The sequence below is a fragment of the Eubalaena glacialis genome, chromosome 3, assembly GCF_028564815.1.
Source record: "Eubalaena glacialis isolate mEubGla1 chromosome 3, mEubGla1.1.hap2.+ XY, whole genome shotgun sequence".
NCBI classification, from domain to species: Eukaryota; Metazoa; Chordata; class Mammalia; order Artiodactyla; family Balaenidae; genus Eubalaena; species Eubalaena glacialis.
Genome location: NC_083718.1, coordinates 60,851,416 through 60,870,171, shown reverse-complemented (window position 1 = coordinate 60,870,171; position 18,756 = coordinate 60,851,416). Strand labels below are relative to the sequence as shown.

General features: G+C 35.8%; 1 protein-coding gene and 1 non-coding gene across 3 annotated transcripts in view; one reads left to right on the top strand and one right to left on the bottom strand.

The window, feature by feature from the left end:
• SUCO (SUN domain containing ossification factor) overlaps positions 1-15,851 on the top strand; it is a 72,743-nt gene extending 56,892 nt beyond the window's left edge. For both annotated transcript variants that reach the window (XM_061183100.1, XM_061183101.1), the window contains 5 exons: positions 2,626-2,730; positions 4,302-4,456; positions 5,053-5,144; positions 12,665-12,720; positions 13,828-15,851. In XM_061183100.1, the coding sequence (XP_061039083.1) occupies positions 2,626-2,730; positions 4,302-4,456; positions 5,053-5,144; positions 12,665-12,720; positions 13,828-14,271 (852 nt within the window). In that variant the 3' untranslated portion in view covers positions 14,272-15,851. The remainder of the gene's footprint in view (positions 1-2,625; positions 2,731-4,301; positions 4,457-5,052; positions 5,145-12,664; positions 12,721-13,827) is intronic.
• Positions 15,852-17,290: 1,439 nt separating this feature from the next.
• On the bottom strand, positions 17,291-17,395 carry LOC133089243 (U6 spliceosomal RNA). Its single transcript, XR_009700621.1, has one exon. It is a non-coding gene; the product is annotated as a U6 spliceosomal RNA (small nuclear RNA).
• Positions 17,396-18,756: the final 1,361 nt, after the last annotated feature.

The window sequence follows — 18,756 nt, the reverse complement described above, 5'->3', positions numbered from 1 at the left end:
GGCCATTCCCCTGTCTTGTTGATTTTAAGGGATTGATTTCAGTATTGCAGCATTAAATGTGATGTTCATTAATAAGTTTTTATAGTGTGTTACCATCATGAAGAAATTTTATATTTAACTTTTTTAAAAGGTTATTTGGGACTAAGGGAAGGTGAGGTGAGGTGAGGTGAGGAGGCCTCAGGTTGCAGAGTTTAGTTGCATCTTACTCCCAGTTTGTGACACGTTATAATTGTGGTTCCACACAGTTTTTCCCCACCCCTCTTTTTTTTTTTTTCTAAAATTGAGGTTTGAAAGTTGTTTACATATTCTTAGTATGAGTCCTTTATCAGAGACAGGCTTTGCAAATATTTTCTCCCAGTCCATTACTTGTTTTGTCATTCTCTTAAACATATCTTTTGAAGAGCCGAATTTAATTCATTGAAGCCCAATTTACCTGTTTTCTCTTTGCCTAACCCAAAGTCACAAAGATTGTTTTCCTGTTTTCTTTTAGAATTTGCATAGTTTTAGTTTTACATTTGGTTTATGATCCATTTTAATTTTTACATGTTACAGAGTATGGATCAAAGTTCTTTTTTTGTGAGGGAGGGGATTGAGAAACATGAATATTCCTTTCTTCCAGCATCATTTGTGGAAAAGACTACCTTTTCTCCACTGGATTTCCTTTGCGCTTTTGATGAAAATCAATTCACCATATACATGTGGATTTGTGTCTGGAATTCTCTTCTGCTTTGTTCATCTGTGTCTGTCTTTTTGCTTATACTGCACTGTTGTGATTACTGTAGCTTTATAGGAACTCTTGAAATCAGGTAGAGTGAATCCTCCAACTTTGCACTTGTCCAAAATTGTTTTGGCTAATCTGGATTTGACTAATACAGATTTTAGAATCAGCTTGTCAGTTGCTACCAAAAACAAACAAACAAAAACCTGTTTGGATCTTGATTGGGTTTGTGTTGAACTTATAGATCAGTTTGGAGAATTGACATGTTAATAGTATTAAGTCCTCTGACCCATGAACACAGTATTTATTTAGTTCTTCATTAACATTTTCCCTCTATATTTTCCCTTTATATTTAACATCTATGCTTTATGAAAGACTTGTTTAAGTACTTTTAAATAATCTTGTGTATCATTAACACTATTGGAAGTAAATCTTGATTAGAAGTGTTAACCAATTTAATAACTGTAATAACTTGTCCTTTAAAACTGTCTAGAATTTCTCAGTGTTTGTCAAAAGTGAGTCAAAAGAAACAGTTTAATGAATCACATTCAGCATTTTAAAAAGATGAAGTAGGGGCTTCCCTGGTGGCGCAGTGGTTGAGAATCTGCCTGCCAATGCAGGGCACACGGGTTCGAGCCCTGGTCTGGGAAGATCCCACATGCCGCGGAGCAGCTGCGCCCATGAGCCACAATTACTGAGCCTGTGCGTCTGGAGCCTGTGCTCCGCAACAAGAGAGGCCGCGATAGTGAGAGGCCCGCGCACCGTGATGAAGAGTGGCCCCCGCTTGCCACAACTAGAGAAAGCTCTCGCACAGAAACGAAGACCCAACACAGCCATAAATAAATAAATAAATAAATAAAATATTAAAAAAAAAAAAAAGATGAAGTAGGATAGAAAGTACCACAGTGGATCACAGTGAGGGAAGTAAGTGAAACTTATTGTTACAGTTTTATACATCCGCCTACTCACCCCCACATACACAGTGGAGACTTAAAGATTATTTAAATCTAAATTTGAAAAACTTAGGTTTAGAATAATAAATGGTTATGTAGCTATTTCATAGAGGGTCCTAAATTAGAGTGTTAGATTTCCTTGACTTCTTTCTGCCCTCTTTTCCTTCTTCCTAAATTCACTAGTTAGTTGAAATTTTCAGTATAGTCTACCTAACGTAGGTTCAGGACCATGAGTATATTGCATAAGTCTCTAAAATATGCATGCAAGTGATATTTTAAATAAAGACATGTCTGTTGATTATAAAAGTTTCTAAAATTCAGAGCTGGAAAGATGGGTGTTTTTGATGAATTTCTTTTCACTGGTTGACTAGAGCATCTGTTGTAGTTTTTTGACTCTGTGACATCCTAAGTTCCATCCTAATATGCTGTGAAATAGAACTTTTAAAACCTTCTTGGTGTGAGCCTGCTTGATACCCAGAAACATTCTTCAAAAATTTTTCAACATGTCTTTGTATTGACTGCTTTGGTTTAAAAAAAAAAAAGCATGCTTGACAAAGTGACTATTTTGCGTATAGCTGGTTATATACTGGTTTATACATATGGAGCCCATATTAACTTGAAAAGCAGTTTATTAGCATCTGTTAGACAATATTCTACATGGTAGCAGTGAATGGCAAAAGGTTTTTTGGTTTTTGGTTTTTGGGTTTTTTTGGCTCTGGGCAGGGGAGGAAGGTTGAATAGTCTTAGATTCTTGAAGTGTTTTATGTCTTTTTTTTAAATTTCTGGTCCAAGTTTACAGTATTCATTCATTAAGAGCTTCCTATTAATATGTCCCCCCCCCGCCGCCCTGAGGAATTTAACAGTTTTTCCAGATTTTTTATTTGAATTTATAATGTAGTTACAGTACACATGAAACACAAAGGAAAATAATATTTATTTCCTCCTTTATTATAGGATCAGCGGCAAACTGAAGCCATCCAGTTGCTACAAGCACAACTGACCAACATGACACAGCTTGTTTCAAATTTATCAACAACAGTAGCAGAATTAAAACATGAGGTAATTGTTATTGATGGTATTGTAGGAAACGGTGTCATAAAGGCAGGCTTCATATCTAAGAACTTTAATCGAAGAAGATTGTCATTTATAAAGAACTTTTTCAGAACACCAGAATGTGGCATTTTAAAGTTTTGGAAATATATTAATTATCATAATCTTTTGGAAAACACAGCTTTCATAGTTTAGGTCTTAACCTAAATTACAGTTATAAAGCAATTCTGTTAGGCCTTTTGTAAACCATTGGTAGTTGCAATATATACTTCATTTTCAGTTCAAACAGGCTTATTAATTGCTTAATGAAACAATTTTTTCATTGATTTAAGCAGTATTTATTGAGCTACCGGTGTGTGTGAAGCATGAGCTGTCCAGTTCTAGGTTGAGGCATGCAGCAGTGAAGAGTCCCTAGCCTCACAGGGCCCTCTCACCTGGGGGAGAGAGGGAATACATACAGTAAATATATATGAAGGACAGTGGGGTAGAGAGTGAAACTTGTGTGTGTGGACTGGTGGTGCTTTAAGTGTTGCTGCTTTAGCTACGGTGATGTTGGAAGGCTTGCCTGAGGAGGTGGCATTAGAACTGAGTGCTCAAGAGGAGTTAGCCTCCACACAGAGCCTGGGGTCAGAACAAATCTGTTAGTAACAGAAGTAGGGCAAAGGGCCTGTGACTAGAAACAGTGTAATGTGTCTGGGGTCAGAGAGAAAGCTGGTGTGGCTGGAGCAGAGTGAATGAGAGAAGTAAGGGTAAGAAATGAGTTTAGGAAATTGGCAGAGACCTGGTCATGTAGGCCTTTGTAGGCAATATAGAGTTTGAATTTTATTCTAATCACTGCAAGTCATTGGAAGGTATTCAGTAAAGAAGTAACATGGATCGTCTCATTGAAAACACTTTGAGAAACTCCCTGTTTGTTGCTCTATAGAGAATTGCCTCTTAGAGACCAGCAAGAGTGGAAGTGGGGAGGAAACCAATTAAGGAGGCAATTGCAGTAGCCTGGGTGAGGTGATGTTGGCTTGGACTAGGATTTTAGAAGTGGAGAACATTGTGAAGTTGCTGAATTCAGGATATATTCTAGAGGTAGAAAGACAAGCCTTGCTGAAAGATTGGATGTGGGACGTGAGGAATTAAGGGTGATCCCCAGGCTTAAATCACTGGGCAATTGGTGGTTTAGTTTTGTAAGGTGGGAAAGATAGGTAAGAGCATGATTTTTTTTTTTTTCTCACCAAGGAGAAGATAGTACAAATGAAAAAATGGAACATATGTGGCAAAATGTTAATGACTGGAGAACATGTTAATGATTGGTGAAAGGCATATTATGTTATATTCATTGTATTATACTATTTTTAAAACTTTTCCATAGGTTTGAAAATTTTTAAAGAATGGAGGGGGGGAGAAGAAAAAGTAAAACTTCGCCTTTGTAGTACATTTTCAAAGAGCATGCCCTGCATTTACAGTTTTGAAGCACTCTGAAAAAAAATGTTTAAAATGATTTGTCCTTTGAACTTTAGATCCCATTGTATTTTTTTCTAATATGGTTTTCAAATTATTATTCTTATTAAGCCCTCTTCTCATCTCAGGTTTCAGATCGACAAAGCTATCTTGTCATATCTTTGGTTCTCTGTGTTGTCTTGGGACTGATGCTTTGTATGCAGCGTTGTCGAAACACTTCTCAATTTGATGGAGATTATATTTCAAAACTTCCTAAAAGTAATCAGTATCCAAGCCCTAAAAGGTAAGGCAGCATTATATTTCAGTTTTCCTCTTATTTTTATTTTTTATTTTTTGGCCACACTGCACAGCATGGGGGATCTTACTTCCCCGACCAGGGATTGAACCCATGCCCCTTGCATTGGAAGCACGGTGTCTTAACCACTGGACTGCCAGGGAAGTCCAGTTCCTCTTACACCTTTGAGAAATTTGAGCAAATAAAGGATACTGAGATAATTTCTTTCCCCGTATGATTATCTTGAAACCAAAATGTTAAAAACATCATTGGAACTAGTGAGATGGTCCTATGCCTGGAAGGTTCTATAGACTCTAATAGAGAGAACATTGATAGTAAGTGCATAAAAACCCTTGAAATGGTTGTGAAAGATGCTTCAATGTGGAATTTAAAGGGGGAGGAGGAGAATAGGTATTCTAATACAACACCTTTTAGAGAATGATCCTTAAATTTTTTTTACATGTGTTATCAATAACTGGAGTGTTACTTTAGAGATTAGTCCTATGTGGCATGAACAGTTCTCTAACGTCTGTCTAGCCCCAACTACAGAGTAAATTACATGTATTTTACTCATTGTGCCCAATGTTGTTTTTTCTTAATGTTAGGTGTTTCTCTTCCTATGATGATATGAGTTTGAAAAGGAGAACGTCATTCCCACTCATCAGATCCAAGTCTCTACAATTAACTGGGAAAGAAGGTAAATTTTTGTGGATATGTAATACGTGTATAGAAACGTGAATCTAGCTTCCTTCTAGCAGAAGCATAATGTCAATGTTGTGTTCGAGACCATCTGCAACAGAACAGTGGGTATAAGTAGCCTTTGTGCAGTGTCAAAGCCACTTTACCATTTCCACACTTTAAATCTATCTTTGTTCCTAAAAGCCCAGAGGGTGGGGTGGGGGGCTTAGTGAAATTAGCCATTGGTAGCCTTATTTGCACATGCTCCTGTTTAGAAGTATTTCTTTTTAGAAAGGGGTGTTTGAGAAAGTTCAGCAGATATGGAAAACCTGAATGTGCTCCCATAGTATCCTGTGCTTATCTGCCTTCTCTTCCTGTACAGGTAGGACCCCTTTTGTCTCTAGTTTAGGTCTGTGAGGCACTTTCTGAAAAATAAATCAGGTCTTTCTCTTTTTCATAGCCCAGGGTCTATAATAGTATTCCATTGTCTAACACTTAATGAATACTTAAATTTAAATGAATGGGTGTGTACTGAGTGGTTGTTTTCCTGTATCAGTACTTTTTATAATTAGTACTGTAATTAGTGCTTATTGAGAGACTTATCTTCATAGCAATATTAAAATAGCCAAATTAATGATATATTTCAACTAGTGCTTTCTTAATAATCATTGGATTCTCTTTCTTTAGGATTTAGTAACTGAGCAGCATGTTTCAATTGATTCAATCATTTAAGCAATCATTCCTGAGATTCTCTGGTTTACTGTTATCACAAAACTTTACAGACTTAATCCATTACATGTGTGTTTACTTACGACTAGTAAATTTCATCCGAGTTCCTGCCTTTTTCTTTCTCTTTTTTTCTTCTTTTGGCTGATGTGTCTTTTTATAACTGAGTTTTTTAAATGAAGTATAACTTGTACAGGAAAGTGTACTTATCTTATGTGAAGCTTGGTGGATTTTCACAAACTGAACATACCTGTGTGACCAACACCCAGATTAAGAAGCAGAACATTATCCAGCACCCCAGAAACGTCCTTGTGCTCTACACTGCCCATCCCCTCTCAGTATAGCCACTACATATTTTGATATTGTGAGATTCACCATGTCATTGAGTATAGTTGTAGTTTGTTTACTCTTATTCCTGTATAGTACTGCATTATACAAACATACATTATTCATTTACATTGGATTATTTCAGTTTGAGGCTATTACATATCTTTTGGCGTACACATGAACACACATCTGTTGGGTATATACCTAGAAATGGGATTGCTCTATCATAAGATTGTGTATATTCCACCTTAGTAAATACTGCCACACAGTTTTGCAGAGTGTTGTATGAATTTGCCCTCCTGTCAGCTCTTTTTGAGAGTTCCATTTGTTCCATATCCCTATTAACATTTAGTATTGTTGGTCTTTTAGCCGTTGTGGTGGGTGTATGTATATTACTTATTTGAGCTGTGTTCGTGTGATTAGGAAGTATGTTGAGATGTTTTTCCTTCTCAGCATTTCTAGTCTCATTTTAAATTAGTTGAAATCCTATTTTACTATTTCTTTTCTCTATGTAACTCTTCAAAGCCAGATAGAATAGCCTTTTGTACCTGATAATAGAATTACTTCTGTTTTAAACAACTGTGTCATCTTGGTTCATCTTTACAGTTAAAAAAGTTGAGTACAGTAGGCAGGAAGCTGGCTTTAATTCTGATTCCGCTGTTTGTTAATTCATTTATTTCTTCTCCTGCTTGAATTAAATCTCTTCTTAAGGCATTTATTATAGCCTACTTTGATTTTAGCCATCCTGTACTTGCCTTATTTTAAATTCTAAGCTCAGTGAGAAGGGTCCATGTCTTATTTTGTTTTCTTACTGTAGTAAAAGACATGTAAAATTTACCATCTTGAAATTTAATTTGCTCTTAAAAATTTACTTTTTAAGTGTATAGTTCAGTAATGTTAAGTATATTCACAGTGATGTGAAACAGATCTCCAGAACCTTTCCATTTTGTAAATCTGAAACTCTATATCCGTTAAACCAATCCCTTTTTTCCTCTCCTCCCAGGCCCTGGTAACCTTCGTTGTGTTTTCTGTTTCTGTGAATTTGAATATTTTAGATAAATAATATAAGATTCCTCTTACGTGAGTTGTCTTTCTCTGACCGGCTTATTTCACTTAGCATAGTGTCCTCAAGTTTCATCCATGTTGTAGCATGTGACAGGATTTTCTTCTTTTTTAAGACTGAATAATATCCTGTTGTACAGATATAATCATGTTTTGTTTATTCATGTGTTGATGGGCATTTGGGTTGCTTCTACCTCTTGGCTATTGTGAAATAACGCTGCTGTGAACATGAGTGTGCAAATATATCTTTAAGAGCTTGCTTTCAGTTCTTCTGGATATATAGTTGACCCTTGAACAGTGCTGGAGTTAGGGGCACTGAGTCTCTGTGCAGTTGAAAATCCACGTATAATTTATAGTTGGCCCTCCATATCTGTGGTTCCTCCGTATCTGAGGTTCTGGATCCGCAGATTCAGCCAACCACATATTGTGTAGTACTGTAGTATTTACTGTTGAAAAAAATCCACGTTTAAGTTGACTCATGCAGTTCAAATCCATGTTGTTCAAGGGTCAACTATGTACTCAAATGGGATTGCTGGATCATATGGTAGTTCTATTTTTTGAAGAAACTTTACAGTGTTTGTCATAGTGGTTGCACCATCTTACAGTTCCACCAACAGTGCACAGTGGTTCCAGATTTCTCCACATCCTCACCAGTACTTGTTTTCTATTTTGATAGTAGCCATCCTAATGGATGTGAGGTGATATCTCATTTTGCTTTTGATTTGTGTTTCTCTGATGATTAGTGATGTTGAGCATCTTTTCATGTGCTTGTTGGCCATTTGTAAATCATCTTTGAAGAAATGTCTATTCAAGTCCTTTGCTCATTTTTAAATCAGGTTATTTTTTATTGTTTAATTGTAAGAGTTCTATATGTTCTAGATATCAATCCCTTATCAGATATATGATTTGCAGCTATATTCTCCCATTTTGTAGGTTGAGTTTTCACTCTGTTGATTGTGTCCTTTGATGGACAAAAATTTTTTAAGTTTGATATAGTCTCATTTGTCTATTTTTACTTTTGTTGCTTGTACTTTAAATGTCACATCCAAGAAATCACTGCCAAGTCCAATGTCATGAAGTTTTCCTTCTGTGTTTTCTTCTAGGAATTTTATAGTTTTAGGTTTTATGTTTAGGTTCTTAATCCATTTTCAGTTAATTTTTGTATATGATGTAAGATAAGGGTTCAACTTCATTCTTTTGCATGTGGATATCCAGTTTTCCCAGCACTATTTGTTGAAGAGACCGTTCATTCCCCATTGAGTGGTCTTGCCACCCTTGTTGAAGATTATTTGACCATTTGTGAGAGGATTTATTTCTGGGCTTTTTTTTTTATTCCATTGGTCTGTATGCCTCTTTATACCAGTACCACACTGTTTTGATTACTGTAGCTTTGTGATGTGTTTTGAAATCAGGCAGTGTGAGTCCTCTATTTTTATTTTTTAAAAATTGTTTTGCATATTTAAGATCACTTGGGATTTGATATGAATTTTAGGATGCATTTCAGCAAAAGAATGCTATTAGGATTTTGATAGGGATTATGCTTAATCTATAGATCGTTTTGGTAGTATGGACATCTTGACAATATGAAGTCTTCCAGTCATGAACGTGAGATGTCTTTACATTTTATTGTACCTTCTTTAATTTCTTTCATCAGTGTTTTGTAGTTTATACTTTGATTTGCGTCTCTCACTTTTGTTGACTAGCCAGGTGGACCAAAATTGTTTTGATTTTTGTAAGACATTTTTATTATAAAATAAGTGAAATACAAAAAAGTGCACAAAACTGAAATGCACAACATGCAAAGTAATTATAAAGTGAACACCTGTGTAACTAACACCCAGATCAAGAAATAGAACAAGGCCAGCACTTTCGGTATTGCTCCTGTAGAGGTAGCTATCTTGACTTTTGAAATAGTCATATTCTTCATTTTCTTAATAGTTTTACCATTAGTGTTTGGATTCCTCAACAATATAATTTGATTTTTGCCTGGTTTTGAGCTTTTGATAAATGGAATCATACCATATATATTCTTTTTTGTCTTCTTTCTTTCAGCTTTCTATTTGTAAGGTTCATATACATGATTATACTTCATTTTCAATATTGTATAGTATTTCAGTAACTGACTAAATCACAATGTAGTTATCCATTCTGTGTTGTTTACAGTTTGGGGCTATTACAGATAATGCTGCTGTAAACATTCCGTTTGTTTGTATACCGGCACATAGTTGCATGAGTTTCTCTAGGAATATTACCTAGATGTAAAATTGCTGGGTTGTAGGGTATGCTTATCTACAAGTTATAAGATAATGGCAAACTTTTCCAAAGTGATCACATCAGTTTATCCTTCCACCAGTACCATGAGAATTCCCATTATTCTATGTTTTTACCAGCACGCACTTAGAATTGTCCAGTTTTAAAGTGTTTAACCTCATTGCAATTGTAATTTGCATTACCTGATTACTAGTGGGGTTGAGCATGTTTACTTATGCCTTTTATTAGTTGATGTTCCTGGGCATTAAAGGTTTTTGCCTGTTCTTTTACTGGGTTGTTTCTCTCTTTCATACTGGTTTATAGTTATTTTTGAGATTTGGATTCTAATTGTTGGTTGGTTAAATGTTGCAGATATCTTATTTCATGCAGGTATCTATTTCACTCTTGAGACAACCTATTTTACATGGAGTCTTTTTTTTTTAATATTTATTTATTTCTGGCTGCATTGGGTCTTAGTTGTGGCATGTGGGATCTTCTGTGGCTGCGCATAGGCTTTGTCTAGTTGCAGCAAGCGGGGGCTGCTCTTCGTTGTGGCATGCGGGCTTCTCATTGCGGTGGCTTCTCTTGTTGCAGAGCATGGGCTCTAGGCACGCGGGCTTCAGTAGTTGCAGCATGTGGGCTCAGTAGTTGTGGCTCACGGGCTTAGTTGCTCCACGGCATGTGGGATCTTCCCGGACCAGGGATCGAACCCGTGTCCCCTGCATTGGCAGGCGGATTCTTAACCACTGCGCCACCAGGGAAGTCCCACAAGTCCCCTTTCAAATCACACTATACTACTTTACAGGTAATATGAATATTTTATAATAACAAAATATTCCTAATTCCTCTCTTCAATCCCTTATATCATTTCTGTCATTCTTTTTACTTCTATATAAGCATGTATAGTTACATAAGCATACTCAAATACATTGTTGCTATTATTGTTTTGAACAAGTTGTTACGTTATGGATTAAGAATAAGAAAAGTTTTTATCTTACCTTCACTTACTCGTTCTCTGATACTCTTCCCTTTTTTATGCAGATCAGAGTTTCTGACCTGTATTATTTTCCTTTCTGAAGAACTACTTTTAACATTTCTTGCAAAAGCAGGTCTATTGGCAACAATTCCTCAATATTAGCTTGTATCTTTGATTTTTTGAAGTTTGTATATGAAATGCCTGGGTGTAGTAATTTTGGCATTTGTCCTTCTTGGTATTCTGAGTTTCCTGGATCTGTGGTTGCTGTCAGACATTAACTTAGGGAAATTCTGTCATTATTACTTACAATATTGCTTCTGTTCCATTCTCCCACTCTTGTCTTTCTGTATTTTCATTACTCGTATGTTACACCTTTTGTAGTTGTCCCATGGTTTTTGGGTATTCTGTTCATTTTTTTAAAATTCGTTTTTCTCTTTACTTTTTAGTTTTGGAAATTTCTATTGTCATATCCTCAGCCTCAGTTATTCTTTGCTCAGCTGTGTTTAGTCTACTAATGAACCCATCAGAGGCATTCTTCATTTCTGTTACTGTGTTTGATCTCTAGCATTTCTTTTTAATTCCTTTTTAGAATTTTTCTGCTTACATTATCCATCTGTTCTTGCATGTTGTCTACTTTTTTCCACTTAAGTCCTTAGTATATTAATCATGGTTTTTAAAAATTCCTGGTCTAATAATTTCAGCATTCCTTCCATATCTAACTCTGGTTCTAATGCACGTTTAGTCTTTTCAAACTGTGTTTGCCCCGTTTTAAATGCCTTGTAACTTTTTGTTGAAAGGGGACTATAATGTACAGGTGGTCCCCAACTTATGATGGTTTGACTTAATTTTTCAACTTCACGACAGGCTTAATTTTTCAACTTCATGATGTGTGAAAGCAATATGCATTCAGTTAAAATTGTACTTTGAATTTTGACCTTTCCCAGGCTAGTAATATGTAGTATGATTCTCTCTCATGATGCTGGGCAGTGGCAGCAAGCTCTCAGGACAAAAATGACTTTTGTGTTCCACTTGACTATCTGGGTTCCTACTTTTCCTTCTATTGTGGCCTGGGATTACTTACTTAGTCTTGACAGCCCTTCAGTGCTGTTAGTGATTTTTTTTTTTAATTCATACTTAATTGCTTGAGGTTGATCTGAAAACCATTAACAACCATTTCTAGAAGTAGACATCATGTTTTTTAAAAAAGCAATTTGAATGAGATTAGTAATCTGATAGAAATGACTATTTAAAGGAATCTTGGATACTTTTATATATTTGGTGACTTTCTCAACAAATTTCTAAGACAATGTAAAAAATTATAATTCGTTGAATCGTGTTGTTTGTTAGTAAATTTCCGGTACATGAACTTTTATAGTGAGTTTGCTACTTATAAACTTCTGCCTGCATCAGACTATAAATCATTTACTTTTAGTGGGTTGAATAGGACTGAAGTCTCAGAGCCCCTCTTTTATATACGTGTTTATCTTGTCAGGGTGGGGGTGGCATAGAGCTGTCATGAATGTGCTAAAGTAATGAAATCTCAGCAACCTAAGACTAGTATTTCTAATTTACTCACCATGCCAGAGTGTTTATTCATTATTGCTTGATCGCTGATATTGCATATTCAAGCTATTTTAAGATTTTGGAGTTCATAGTTTTGATCACAATAAATCATAGTTTTGAGCACAGTAAATCATAGTAATAAACAATTAGAAAAAACTTCTTAGACCTCTTTTTGTATGTTCCTTTAACTGGCTTTCAGACACAGTCACAACTGCTTGTTGCACATAGTTAACCCATATTTGCAACACAGTATAGAGTTTAGTCTTCTGGAAAAATATTCAGATGATCTGTAGGTTTGGTATTAGCTTACCTGGAATGTGATTTTTCTCACCACATAAGAGGGTAGAGCTGGCCCAAACAAGGATCCTTACTGTGTTGGCTGATAGCTGATAGCCAACACACAGTAAGTTAAAAACTTAAGTTATTTGATGATGATCAATCAAGCCCAAAATAAGAATGGTGCCCTCTCCTAACTTATTGCTTTTGGCTTACTAATTTCAAGTGCAAAATATATGATATAAATATAAATTCATTGGTTCTGTTAAGAAAATAATCATAAAGGGATAATATAATATTTATAGTATTTAATCATAGTATAATCTACATTTTACGTCTGCTTTTTTTCTTACTTACAGTAGACCCAAATGATCTGTACATTGTAGAACCCCTCAAGTTCTCTCCAGAAAAAAAGGTAATGTTTTGTTTCCTTTTAAGTATATTGGTGTGTTATGTGGGTGTAGATGAAGAAATAGGTTGAAAGTTTTAATATAACCTTTAAGTGGTCCTTAAACTTACTGTTTATTTTCAATCATGATGATAATGATGTAAATGTTTACAGGGGTCAGCAAACTATGACCCATAGGCTATATATGGCCTGTGGCCTGTTTTATACGGGCCTGAAGCCATTTTTAAAGGGTTGTAAAATAAAAAAGAATATGCAAGAGAGAATGTGACCTGAAAAGCCTAAAATATTTACTACCTGGCTTTTACAGAAAAAACTTGCTGACCCCTGGCTGCTTGTCTGACATGCACTGATAATAAAGAATGACTCAGTGTGTGCACTATTCCTGTAATCCTCACATCAACCTGAAGACGATACTCTCCCCAGTTTTTAAGTGAGAAAACTGAAACTCAGAGTTTGTATCTTCTTTAAATGGCTCATTAAATAGGTGCCAAAAATGAGACTGTACTTAGGCTTTTTCGGTTACAAAGTGTGTGCTTTTTCCATTTTGCCTCTTAAAGTAAGTTGTACTCATTTTGATTAGAGGTAATTGTCTCTAGGTGAAAGAACTTGGCCATTAGAACTTACTACCTTGTAACTTGGCCCAAAAGGTAGTATGTGGCGAAGTTAGGATTGAAATAGCCTAGGATTCAATCCTAACTTCACCACATACTACCTTGTAACTTGGGCAGGGAATCAAACCTGTGAACCTTGGTTTTCTCATTTGGTAACCAGGGACAGAATATTGATACTCACCTTTCAGGGTTAGCAAGTAAGATACACATGAAAGCAACTAGAATGATGTCTGGCACATAATAGGCATTCAGATTTTAGTTATCGCCCCCTAATCTATATTCAGAGGTGGCAGATAAGTAAAGAGTTTGATTGAGTAGTATTTGCAAAGTGAAAAGGTAATTATGGTATCTGTACAGAACATAACAGTATGTTTTGCTGTTTATAATACTCTTTTACTTTCCACCAGGAGATGGCACTTTACTCCAGTAGCTCAGCTCTCTGAATTTGGTTAGGTAACTATTGGAGGTCTAATTCCTACCCTTTCTTTTCCTTGTGTTATAGAAGAAACGCTGCAAGTACAAAACTGAAAAAATTGAGACCATAAAGCCAGCACGTCCATTGCACCCTATAGCCAATGGCGACATAAAAGGAAGAAAGCCTTTTACGAACCAGAGAGATTTTTCTAATATGGGAGAAGTTTATCACTCTTCTTATAAGGGTCCTCCGTCTGAAGGAAGCTCAGAAACTTCATCACAGTCAGAAGAGTCTTATTTTTGTGGCATTTCAGCTTGCACAAGTCTGTGCAATGGACAGTCCCAAAAGACAAAAACTGAGAAGAGGGCTTTGAAACGAAGGCGGTCTAAAGTCCAAGACCAAGGAAAATTGATAAAAACTCTCATACAGACTAAGTCAGGATCATTGCCAAGCCTGCATGACATAATCAAAGGAAACAAAGAGATCACCGTGGGAACACTTGGTGTTACAGCAGTCTCGGGACATACTTAAAATTAATCAACTTTTCATACTGGAGACTTTTGTTGTTCTTTGAAGAATGGTCTGTGGTATTTGAAGGGTTTGAGGGAGGGAGAAAATATTAATGGGAAAAGTATTCAGAAATTATGATTTCTGCCTTTTTAAAAAGTAGGTGGGATTGTGTCAATCTTGGTTAATGAGCTGCAGTTTTACAAGGCTGATCACTTCCTACAAGGACAATGTAGACATTTTATAAAGATTTTTTTCACAGATTAATTACTGGGACAAAAGTAATTCAGAAGCCCAGTTCCTTGGGTGGGATAGGAATGAAAGCCTAAACCTCTTCCTTTAGCTTTGTTCCTATTTCTTGCACCTTCCCATATTTATGTGCCTTTTGTCTATTTATAATGCCACTGGAAGAGGAGGGAGAACTTTTCCTGTCATTTGATTTCTTTTATAACTTTGTTAGTTTTTTGAAGCTGCAAACACTACAAGGCTTTAATGTGATCTGCGCCTGGATTTCGGTAAAGATCAGTAAAGACAGTGTAAAGATCCTAAAGACTTGGCCAACTAGACCTCTGTTTAGCAAACTCACTTGAAACAGACACTTGATGGAATTTTTACGTCTGTTCTTTTAGGTAAGTGGTGATGCTTTTGATGTTATTTTCATTTAACTTATTCACACTAGTTTTCTTTGGTTACTAATTCAATGAGAAGGGGAAGAAAAAAAAACCGACAGGATCTTTTCTTACAAATGATTAGTATTTGCAAATAATTGTTTTATAAACTCACCCTTTAAACTCATTTAGCCACTTTTAAGGGTTTTCCTTAGCTACATTACATTTTAAACATTCACAATAAGCACTAGGCCTCCCAACTTTCAGATCACTGTTTTCTCTTACAAATGGAAAATTCAAAGGTTTGTCAAATGAGTCCAGGTCTCATAATCACTGCCTATGTATGTATGCACAGAACCAGCTCGTGAGTTTGTCAAACCTTGTCTAATTGGTCAAGTCTAAAGGGATTATTATTCCTTGATGTTTGCTTTGTATTGGCTACAAATGTGCAGAGATATACATGTGTGACGTCAATGTGTTTGTCTTCATCTTTTTTCTTTAAAAATAATTGGCAGTGACTGTATTTGAATCAAATGATTTCTAAGTATGTGTTTGTACAGTAATGAGTGAAAGTGGGAAGTTTCTTTTTGAAAAGGAGAGAATTGACCGTTTTGTGTTGTAAGATTTAAGTTATTGAGCACTTTTAGTAATAACTGTTTTTAAACTTGTCTAATACCTTTCTGGGGGTATTGGTTGTAATGTGACTTATTTAAAGCCCCTTTTGTTTAAGTTGCTGCTTTAGGTTAACAGTATGTTTTGGATGATTTAAAATTTTTTCCAGTCTGTACAATTAGCCATTCAGAGCAAGAGGGCCTGATTGTATAGAAACCCATTGAAAAGAGGTCCAGATGAGAGCAGAGGTAGAGCAGGAACTTACACCATCTGTGTGCAGCATCCACGGTTGTGGAAAGAAGACTTTCAATATGTAACTACGGAGCTGTAGTGCCATTAGAAACTGTGAATTTCCAAATAAATCTGAGCACTTGTCTTTATTAATTACTGGCTCTTCTGTTCTTTGAAGGAGAACTTTTACAAACTTGTTACTCTAGACACAGATTTGTTTTTGCCACTTTTAAAATTAAATACAGCAGCATCCTGTTAAATAACTGATCACATTTCAGCCAACTACAAACTGATTGAACTTTGACAGAAACATTTTGTTCCCTATACAGTCAGAATGTCACCATTTCAAACAACACTGAAATGAGAATTTTGAATATTTAGTAGACTATGTTTATGTGCTTTTCTCTTATTAGGTGCCATCTTTAAGACTACTAATTGTTAATTTTTTCCATATATAAACATAGCATAACATTTTACAATTTGGGGTTTATTTTTCCTCTCTGAGATTATACTTACATGAGGGAAAAAAAATGAAAATTCTTGCCAATAATTAATAGATTTGTGCCTGGTGAGAAGCAAAGCTATACATATGTGTGTGTGTGTGTGTGTGTGTGTGTGTGTGTGTGTATATGTGTATATATATATATATTTGTAATAGGCTTTCAATGTTCCTTGGTAGTCAAATTTATTTCTTCTAATATTAAGTAAAGCATTAAAACAGTAAGAAATAAGAAACGAAGGGATCCGTAAGAGCAAGAACACAAAGTAAAGCAGTTCTTTTAATTGGATTTTTAAAAATAGAGTTATATAGTTTGAGGAATGAAATTGTTTTATAAGGTAAGGTTTGCACAGAAAGACAGCCCTTCTCTATTCTCTGCCACTACACGTCCCCCACACCCCTGCCTTTCCCCCATCAAGGGTTTCTTGCTCCCCAGCAGCAACCATTTTCAACTCTGTATCTCCAGTTACTGTGCTTATTTTGCCACTTACTGATTTGCCAGTTTTTGATGTGTCCCCAGTGTGAATATATAAACTTGTCGGCATGAATATGAAGTAGATATAAACTTGTATTTGTTAACCTGGTTGAACAAATTTAAGATCACAGTATAATAAGCAACATGTCTATTTAGAAATATGTTTTAACTCTCTATTTCATAGAACAAAGTTACTTAAAAACCTCATGCTTTTCCCCAACTTTTTAACTTGAGAAATTTCAAATCCATAGAAAAGGTGAATTCCCATGCACCGTTACCCAGGTTCAACAGTTAGCATTTGTAGTTTTCTTTTTATACATACATACACATGTATTAAACACATTTTTTGGGTGAGCCACTTGAAAGTTAAAAGATATCATGCCCTTAATCCCTAAATACTTACGGATGTGTTTTCTAAGAATAAGAACATTCACCTACATGACCATAATACTAGTATCACACCTGAGAAAGTCAGTAATTCCCTAATATCTAATACACACTCCATAATCAGATTTCTCCACAGGTCCACATGCATACTCTTTCCTTCCTTTTCCTTTCCTTCTTTCTTTACCAAGGGCCAATCAAGTTTCATTTGGTTTCATTGTCTAGTTTCTTGTAAAATATACAGATTGCTTTATGACTTTGCATGTCTTCCTTGTGTAAGGGCCATACTTATTTTCTCTGAGTCATTCCAGTTTTAGTGTCTGGGCTACCAAAGTGACTATTAGCTTTTCTAGTGATGTATCAACACTGTCACTATAAATTTTATCCCAACCCACAAGTGTTCATTTATACGACATGAAGACATTAAAAAAAAAATCCTATTGGAACATGTATTATACTCCACTGCACTATACTCCACTTAGTCTACTACTTTCAAAATTAATCTTTAGAATATTTGTTTACAACAGAGTTCATCACTTGCATTTGTAAGGTCATACACCCTAGACTACCAACTTTGCATTCCATTTTTTTTGACAAATCAGATATTGAAAACCCAAACAAATACCTTCTGTTATAAAACTTGTAAAATAAGTCTTTTTGAGCAAACAGAAGCATTTGTGATTTTTAAGTTTATAAGGGATAAAAACCAAGTTTTACACCCAGAATGGTTTAAAATAGTTCCCCATGTAGGTGGTGTACTATCCAACTTAAGAGAAGGTGTTTAAATCAGACTGCCTAGTTTCATATTTGTTCTCTATCTATCTCTTGAGTTTGGCATTAGACAAAATTACAATCAGTCATAATCTCATTAAGCCTCAGATTTCTCACCTGTAAATATGTGTAACAGCACCTATTTCAGATAATTGTTCTGAAGATCAGTCATGCTTATACATGTAAAACTATCATGTGCCTAGCATGTAGTACACACAATGTTAGCTATTAATGTTTTGATGCTCAGAGTGAGATCTCATCCCTTTGTCTCTGAGCATCAACCAGCAGGTGTAAGACTGTCATCTCCAGCCTCAGTCTACAACCACCATCCATTAGCAGGGTCAGCAGGGAGCTTTGAGCCGGATGTGCTCTGAGTAAGATTCCACCCTCAGTGCTTCCATCGCAGGCATCAGTAAGTCACTCCAGAGCTCTGCAGGGCCCCTGGAAAGACCTTGCTACCCCTTGTTATAAGGCCTTGCCACAATTTTATGCCTCAAAACCATTAAGGCAAATTTCATATGCCTTTGATTCCTATTAATTTTATCACCACAAGAAACCCCATATGGCTCTTCACATCCTTCTTTCTGGACCCATATTCCTTCACCAACGCCTAAAAACACTTCCCCTGTGCCCTCTGGAACTCAAAAATCAGTCATCAGTAAAATTTCCTAAATCTTTAACTTCTTTCAACCTTCTCTTCACCTTATTCTAATTGAAACTACTTTCCTTGAATCCTTTCCAGGAGGTCACTTTTTTTCTCCCTGACTGCCTCATACCACTCGACCTAGAGGTAGAATAGATGGTCTCCTTAATCTTCAGTGCCTAAAACGCCTCACTTTGTATCTTATTTTGACAGACTCTAGCATCTACTCTTTCTCCTTGTTGCAAGTGAACCCCTGTGTTCTCTCACCCTCTCTCATCTTCATTCA